The 8539-nt window shown below is 42.0% G+C and overlaps 2 protein-coding genes across 2 annotated transcripts; both read right to left on the bottom strand.

Annotated features, from left to right (window-relative positions):
- Positions 1 to 200: 200 nt before the first annotated feature.
- toporsa (topoisomerase I binding, arginine/serine-rich a) lies at positions 201 to 5225 on the bottom strand. The gene is made up of 2 exons (XM_047579020.1): positions 5070 to 5225; positions 201 to 3436 (listed from the first exon to the last, which is right to left on the bottom strand). Exon 2 carries the CDS (start codon positions 3431 to 3433, stop codon positions 998 to 1000), a length of 2436 nt encoding a protein of 811 aa, XP_047434976.1. The 5' UTR covers positions 3434 to 3436; positions 5070 to 5225; the 3' UTR covers positions 201 to 997.
- Positions 5226 to 5994: 769 nt separating this feature from the next.
- On the bottom strand, positions 5995 to 7877 carry ndufb6 (NADH:ubiquinone oxidoreductase subunit B). The gene is made up of 4 exons (XM_047579021.1): positions 7599 to 7877; positions 6581 to 6673; positions 6375 to 6419; positions 5995 to 6136 (listed from the first exon to the last, which is right to left on the bottom strand). Exons 1-4 carry the CDS (start codon positions 7776 to 7778, stop codon positions 6071 to 6073), a joined length of 384 nt encoding a protein of 127 aa, XP_047434977.1. The 5' UTR covers positions 7779 to 7877; the 3' UTR covers positions 5995 to 6070.
- Positions 7878 to 8539: the final 662 nt, after the last annotated feature.

Raw genomic sequence — 8539 nt, 5'->3', positions numbered from 1 at the left:
AGTAATTCTGATTATGAGATCTGTATGGGACATGTTTCACTGATGATATGATATGGAACATATACATATATATATATATACAAGCTTGGTTTTTATATGTATGTATGTATGTATGTGTGTGTATATATAGATATGTGTGTGTGTGTGTGTGTGTGTGTAATCACCAAGTATCAATAACTGATTCTGAATTGAACACACAGTTACTCATTACAATTTATTTGTTAAAACAAATTTAATAAAAATGAACCCATTTTGTAATCAAAACATCCACTGTGTAGCCAGGTAATCTAAGAATTTTCTCTGGTAGAATATGTTTGGCCTCCCTCTCGTTCGACGTGATTTCCACCTGGGCTTGTAAGTGCTGAGCAAGTCACAGCCAGTCATCTAATACTTGGTGGGTTTGAACTGTACAGAGCAGCGCCGCTAAGGCAACAAAGAATGTCACACATTTTTGTTGCTCTGACTGGTTGTCAGTCTATCCAATTGTGTCCAAAACCATTTTGATATGCACCTGGTAAAAACGCCCTCTGGAAACCAAAAACGAAAGGGAAGGTTCACAGACCAAGTCACAACGGTTCATTTGTCTGTCCATGAGTGGCACATGAAAATAGTTTCATCTCGTGGACACAGCTCAACCAAAAATCGGAACCAATATTATCCCTGAGAGCACTGTAGAAATAAAATACAGAAAAAAAATGAATTTCAACAGTAATAACTGTCCATTTGTTCAAATTCCAATATTATCCCACTGTGTCCTGTTCATGGCACATAAAATATCACTGTTTTTATTTTAGTTAACACAGTCAAGAAACTAGCCCACACTGGTCCTAAGGGACATCTGTGCTTATCACATTTACTTTACTATAAAATGTCACTGTAGAAAACACTTGCGGTGGCATTTATGTCCATCCCTATTCTTCAGGCTCTGGTGACCTTCAACAACCTGAACATTGCTTTCGTTTAAAGTTAGCAGCTGGAAGTGAATCCATCAATATGATTAGGACAAGGAGTCCAAAGGGGCGGGGTCTACTGGGTCATTTGCGGTATTGTCAATGGGGTCATTATTAGTGCTACTGGGTTGGGTGATACTATCCTTGGCACAAGCATCGCTGTCACTGTCGATGGTGATGATAGTGGGTGAGCGTTTCTCTGTGCGTTCATTACTCTTGTGCCTTCTGCTTTTCTTCTTATGCTTCTTGTGTTTCTTATGGTGTCGCCTGCTCCTCTCGTGCCCTTTGTCCTCACCGGCAAGTTCCGCGCTCAGACTCGTGCTGGTCTTTCTCGACCTCTCTTTGGATTTCTTGTGGCGCTTCTCTTTGCTTTTTTTCTTGTGTTTCGTTAATACCTCGGAGTCGCCTTCTCCAGAGGAGTTAGAGAGTCTGTTTCTGGACGCTTCCTCCAAATGTCTTGTTTTGTATTTCCTCTTACCACCTGGCTTGTTGTGGTGAGATTTCCTTTTCACTGAAGGGGAGCGACTGCTGGAGCGAGTCCTTGAGCGGGAACGTCCCCGTTCCCGTCTCCGCGAGTCACTGCTGGGACTCCTGGACGGAGAGTCCATCGAGTATTTGTGGCTACTATAGTAGTAGGACCTCCTCTGTGTGTAATGCGTCCCACCGTCACTTCTCTCTTTCCTGTAATGACTATACAACTGATAAGTTTGATCGTTGTCTCTCCTTTTATATCTGCCGTCGTATTTTGGATAGTCTCTGCCACAGGAGTAAGAATAACCTCTTTCAGTGGAGTGATTGCCGCCACTGGTGTGGGAGACCACTGGGCTTCTGCTCCAGTGCCTACGCTCTCCACTGTTTGACCTCCTCCTTCTCCTGTGCTCCCTGTCCTTTGACCGGTGGTGCCTCTCCCTCGATCTCTCATTACTGCCGAATCTCGTATCCGTGTCTTTCCTATGCACCGTACTGGACTTCTTGTGTCTCCTCGAAGGCGAAGAGCTACGTCTTTTTTGTAAATCCAACCGATGGTGCCGATTCGTTTCCACGTTTTCTGATCGGTCGGCGCCGCTGGGATCGCTGCTCTGTGAGGCGGCGGGACTGAGACTGGTGAAACGGATGTGGTGAGGTAGAAGAGGCACTTCTTTAGTATCTTCACCTGCAGACTCATCAGAGTTGGAGGAGAGCTGGACGAGCTCGGGGGTCCTCTCCAAGGTTGGCTTGACGAAACCCACGATGATGCAATCATCATTGTCAGAAGACACGCACTCGTCGTTATTACACTCGGCCTGAGCCAAATGAGTTGGGGGGTGGGGACTCATTTGCTGCGGGGACGAACCGAAGATGAGTGACTCCTCCACGCTGCTGTCCGAGTCCGAGTCCAGGACTGACAGGCGCTCTGTCCTGCTCTGCTCCACTGTCGTAGAATACGACGGCCCAGGCGTCTCATCGTCCCACACAGACTGGCTTAGAGTAGACATGGAGTCTCGTGGATGGTCCAGCTCTGCCAAGTGTTCCTCGTCTTCTGAGATAGCAATTACAGACGAGTCGGAGCTGCTGCCTTCGTTTGAAGAAGCGTCCGGGCAGTCGTAGATAGCGTGCTGGTCGTAGGCCTCCATATTGAACGGGGACTTTGCAAAGCTGATGAACTCATGCAGAAAGTGCTCTGTGCGAACCTGGAGGAACGGCCTGAGCTCTTCCTGAATAGCTACATCCTCCATGTCAAAACGTGTGATGCGTGACATGATGATGTGCTGGACTATGTTGACCAAAGAGCCGTGGGCCCCGTACAGCACGCTAAGTTCTCTTTTTAGCCAAGGGATAAGTCTGTGCAGGCAGGCGGGATTCCTCCGGTAGAACTCGGCCGAGGTGTCTCGGGAGCGGCCACCGTCCCGCACGGTGCGAACCCTCACGCCTCGCCGGTACAGTTCCCTCCTGAAGTTTATCATTTCTTGCTCTCTGACGTTGTTCACCGTCCTGCCTTCACTTGCGGCTCTTCTCCTGGCCGCCAGCCTCGTCATCATACGTCGCATGTAACGGTCTTGCTGCTGCTGGGGAGGATTCGATGTAGCTTCAAACATCACTCCGTTGTCCGGGGGTGGAGATGTCCTCCCCCTCATCTGACGATGGACTCCGGTGAGAGTTGTGCGGTATCTAAACCGCACGCCCTCAAAATACCCGAATGAGTTGTTCTGCTGCAGCGGCTGCAGCAGGTCATACTTCTTAAAGTCTTGCTCTGATTTTATAGTGTGATAAATCGAATTGAACGGTTGTTTGCATAGTGGGCACTCCGCTTTGTTCTTGGACCACTCGTGAATGCAGCGGAAACAGAACTTGTGCAGGCAGCGGTCCAGGTAAGAGATGTTGTTAAACATGTCCAAGCAGATGGGACACTTGGAGTCTGGCGACACCTCCGCAGACATTGGTGCAGAGGCTTTTCTCCTGTCGCTCTTCTGGCTCTGCTGCAATGCAATCTTGATTGCCGACATGATCTGAGAGGAAGAAAAGATAAGGTTTAAAATGGGAATTCTCACATTTACAAAGAACGGCAAGGTTACCCGTAACCGATCGATATGTTTTAGTCAAGTCACATCAAATAATTTAAGTAGATTCAGTCTATTTAGCCCAGTTACAGCCCTTAGAAGATACTAAACGTGACTCTTAATAGTATTTGCACCCATCAGAATTGTCAACATTTCTGCATAAAAGACACACAAGTCCTGAAAGTAGAGAAAGAGAAGCCAATCACTGGTTGTAGTGTTCTCCTGATGGTGGACTCACAAACACTAAGAAGAAGAGAAGAAAGAAAGAAAAGAAAGCCAATTCCTTTTCATTTTCCTTTCTGAGTTCTCCAGAAAGCTCTATTGTCTGTGCCATCATGCACCTTTACAAATGTGTGTTTTTTTTTTTATATATACACAACGGGGCACTAAACGACACTGAACGAAAATCCGCTGGTGCTTTGAGTCATTCTTTTGCAGAAATGTAGAAAATTCGGAAAGGCGCAAACAACAACTGTCAGTTTACGGGAGCAACTGCAAAATAAAAAATGTTTTCTTGAAGGATCAATTTAGTATTTTTGATTAAAAAAAAAACATGTCACATGTCTGCCATATCAACAGCAGTAATTTCAGATTACACATGTGTGTGACCTGGGACTTGTAGAGAAAATATGCGTCCTTAACTTGCATGTTTATACCACTTTCTGTGTCTGACATTAGCATCACCTCAAACGTAGGAAACTATCTAAAGAAAACAAAGATATATTCTTAACTTCATATGAAACATTTTTCTAGGCACAGCCACAAACTAATAAAACCCAACACAACGATTATGCCCCGGGTTTTCTGACATTTTGACCCACAGTAATAAACTAAACAAATAAACTAATGTCCCCCCGTTTTAAGCAACGTTTACGGACACACTATGAGCTTGTCCACTGACAGTCGGCCTGAGACAGAAAAAGAAAGCAGGTGTCCCTCAAGTTGTGGAGACAAGCAGAAAATCACGTCCACACTAATGACCTCACATGCACTCAAACACAAAGCCCTGCCTACATACGTCCAATTGTCCCTGAAGTGAAATTGTCCAGTCATGACAGAAAAGACATAGCAGATAACAGTGTGTATGTTCTTTAGGCGTAGTAACGTTACGAAATCCGCCACACGTAACTACTATTCAGGACCTTAGTCGGGGCTGTAACGTTACGTATTAGATCCTGTAAGGGTCTTTCTTGTCTGTTGTCAAGTCACAGTTGAAAATAAGACAACCTACATCAGATCAGTTGTCCCTTTTGTCCATGTCCTCCATCGACTATGTTGTTTATCGGTTAGCTAGCTTAGCACGGTTATGCTACGTCAGTTATGGTTTCCTCATAAAAACATAGTGCTGTCGGTAAACAGTAATAAACGTTTTCAATAAACATGCTATTTAACATAAATCACGCCTCAGGAACAATATTCTTTCGGGAGTATATTGACGCGAACATTTATCAAACTGTAGTTTAGGAACAAATGAACTTGCTCAGCTGAAGTTAGCCGGTAAGCTAAGTGAGCTAGGACGGAAAAGCTAGCTCTGACTAGTGGCTATCGTTACCATAGTGGAGAAAAGTTGTATAATATTTACCTCTGAATTCGCCAAACGCGTATAGAGATGGTAACAGGTTACTTCTTTCTGGATTTTATAACAGTGTTCATTATTACAGTTGCCCCTCCTGGGCGTAAAACCCACTCTCACGTTGCTGTTATTTTTTGATTGGAAACGCCATTTCCGCCCTTCGGAATAAAAGCACCACCTTCACATTTTAGAAAAAAAAAAAATACTTCCGCCCTTCGCAATAAAGCACCACCTTCACATCTTATATACGAGAATATTGTGAAAGAACTCGAAAATACAATGTGAAATATTTATAGCTATTTATAGCTACACATTCACTAGCTATAGTTTCTATACTATACATCTATTGGGGTAAATGTCTTATGTTTATGTTTTCTTTCATGCCTGGGAGACAAATGAAAGGGGCGAGCAATGTAACATTTTGGAGATGAGTGCTAGTATAAAAGACACCAACACTGTATGTTTTCATCATTAGCCACTGACCCTCAATGTTTTCTGTCCAAGGCTCTGACCCCATTTGAAGGTGCTGAATTAAACAAACTCAAAGCCAAGTGTTCCAATTTTAATTTGAATAAATCATTAAGTTATTTACTTCCTATAACCATGTAATGGGAATAGAGAGTTTTAACCAGCACTATTTTCTGAATGTTTACCAGCTATTTAGGTCTTGTTCTTCTTATATAATTCACTTTTTCATATTGTGTATGCTCCGCGTTATTTGAAAGCAGTTTCACTCATATTGGAAAAAAATGTCGGTTCTTACATAATAAACAGATAAAACATATTTGTTAAACTAACTGCTATGTCATTATCTACACAAAATTATAGAAAATGATCACTTGTCACTGTTTATAATAAAACCTTTAAAAATAAACACGAATGTAATGCAAAATTCCTTAAATTGATTTGTAAACTCAGACTTGTGCTCATAAAATATTTTGTAATATTTTATTGGCATATACACAGTTTTTACAACAGGAACTCAAGGAAATAATTGAAATATTTCAACTTCAGTGATGGCCATGGGTCTCAGGGAGATCTGGAAGAACTTCGCCTGTCTCCAGAATAGTGTCGCCCTGAGAACAAAGACAAAACGTCAGAAAATTGAGACGGCTGGGAAAGCAGCTGAACAAGGTTACGTTGGAAGCATCTCCAAATAATGTCTATTTGTCTTGCATCAGTCTGTCAGACAATCAGATTCGACTGTGTCTGGTAAAGAAAGCTAATATGCTGCCAAAAATAAAATAAACACACAGTAAAGACCACTGTCTGTAAAAGATACATTGTTAAAATCAATAAATGAGTCATACTTACTGGGAACAGCTTGGGTTTCACTCCCACGATACCAAATGGCCTTGTCTGTGGGACACAGTTGTATAGTTCATTAGCATGCCTTCTGATACATTATCTGGATACATTATCAAACAATGGCATTAAATGGGCTTTAAAATCTTATACATGCAAATGCCAAACATGATAAAATATGACTGTGCGAATGTTTCACACTTCTGCTAACTTACTGCGACATGGTACTTCACGAAGTAGTGGCTAATCCAAATAGGTATCAACAGCCGCGTTAATGTGAAAACTCCACCTTTGTATACTTTGTACGTCTGTAGAGAAACAAACAAATGACAGTACAGAGAAGTGCATAAGGAATCACAGCAATCATGAGCGGTTCAAACAGATGCAAGATATTCAAACCGAAAACTCTTATTTTTAAGAGGTTACATGAAACGCAGAATATCAACACATCCTCCATTTGTAAAATTGTAGTATGCATTTATGAATCGTAAATTAGTTAAAACCAAGCACCTGGGGACAGACAATGTGACATATGCAGATCATAAAGCACTTTGAGATATACTTATGATATATGTGACACAACATGATGTTTTTTTTTTTATATAATAATTGATTAATTGTTACAACATGATGTACAGATTTAACTTATTTAGAATCGATTACAAAACATACAGACTAAGGAAGATGTGCACCAAGTTACTAAGGGTGAATGCAAGTACAATCATTTTAATGACAGGTGTACTAGTGAAAACGAACACATTTTAATGTGCTTCTAATTTAATGACTCTTATGAATGTTAAGTTTGTGCTGAAATCGTGTAATAAAGGTGGTAATTCAACTATGATCATTTTGGAGGATGTAGGCCAGTGTACAAAACTGGGGTTGTGAAAATACTAGAAACACCTGTGATTACAGCACAGCACAACACAACAGAACAATACTGTCTTCAACACCTCCAGCATGGAAAAACACAACTGAATCAATAGCTCTCTCGGATATTTTAAACAAATGTTGAATACAATAAGCTTCACGAAGCTCAAAATCAAGTCCATCACTATTTTTTTTTTTTCCTGCAGACATGCACACGCTAGTCGTTTTAACGGATTATAATAAAAAAATAAGTTATGCAGCGACGAAGGTTACACGTTCGACATATTTACATTGTCCGCATATACACTGTCATCTTGAGCTGTTGTTTTGCTAGCTAGCTGTCCGGGGTGAACTAGGACTCACGTAAAGTCTCCACAGGCTCTTGGGCTCCAGAAAACCAGCCCAGAACTTGGCCACGGGGCCCAGCGGTTTAGCTTGTCCCACGGGCTCCCTCGGGCTGAGCTCCTGGTCCTTCAGCCATTGCCTCCTTAGCTTCGTCAGCTGGTCGAGACGCAGCTTCTCGTCTGGTGTGTACCCAGACATTGTTTATTTCTGAACGTTCAACCTTAAGCGGGCCTACAATGACACCATGGAGGACACTTCCCTTTGCGAGGCAACTACACCAACGAAGAAGAAGAAGAAGCGGCGGAAGCGTGACTCGGTCGACAAATTCTAGTGCGACACCCACAGGACGACAGTGGGCACTGCAGGACCAGATCTAATTCAAAACAGGTAAATAACGTCTGTATAAGTAAATGCATGCAGTATCTATGTATACATGATGCATGTGTCATGCATACATGACACCATGGGATGCATGACACATGGAAGATTAGTAGCGCACAGAATGAATGGCAACGTCATCATTCAAAGAATTACTCATGAAAAAGCAGCGTACTCAATCACTGGGGGAAAAAGCAAAAAAGAGCATAAATGCATGAAACCCTAAAACGTTTGATTCTACAATTTAATGTATTTGGTTATTTCCCAACCATGGCTAACCTCATCCACTAGAGGGCAAAACAGACCAGAAGACGTGGCAGTAGAAGACTGTATGGTAACAGGCCTTTTAGGAAAGGGTTCAGGATGGGAGTTAAACAGAAGATATACAGAATCCACAAGTAAAACATTTATCTGTATGCAGTGTATGTATATTGCTGTTGATATATACAACTATACACCATTTAAAAACTGTATGCTGTTGTTTAAAATAACAATTTGTGTGTGTGTTATCAACATATAATGTATGTAGCACAGTGGGACAAGGAGAAACAATATTTCATCATAGTATGTTATGATGTTTT

The sequence above is a fragment of the Mugil cephalus genome, chromosome 2, assembly GCF_022458985.1.
Source record: "Mugil cephalus isolate CIBA_MC_2020 chromosome 2, CIBA_Mcephalus_1.1, whole genome shotgun sequence".
NCBI lineage: Eukaryota > Metazoa > Chordata > Actinopteri > Mugiliformes > Mugilidae > Mugil > Mugil cephalus.
This window is presented reverse-complemented; position numbering and strand designations above follow the sequence as displayed.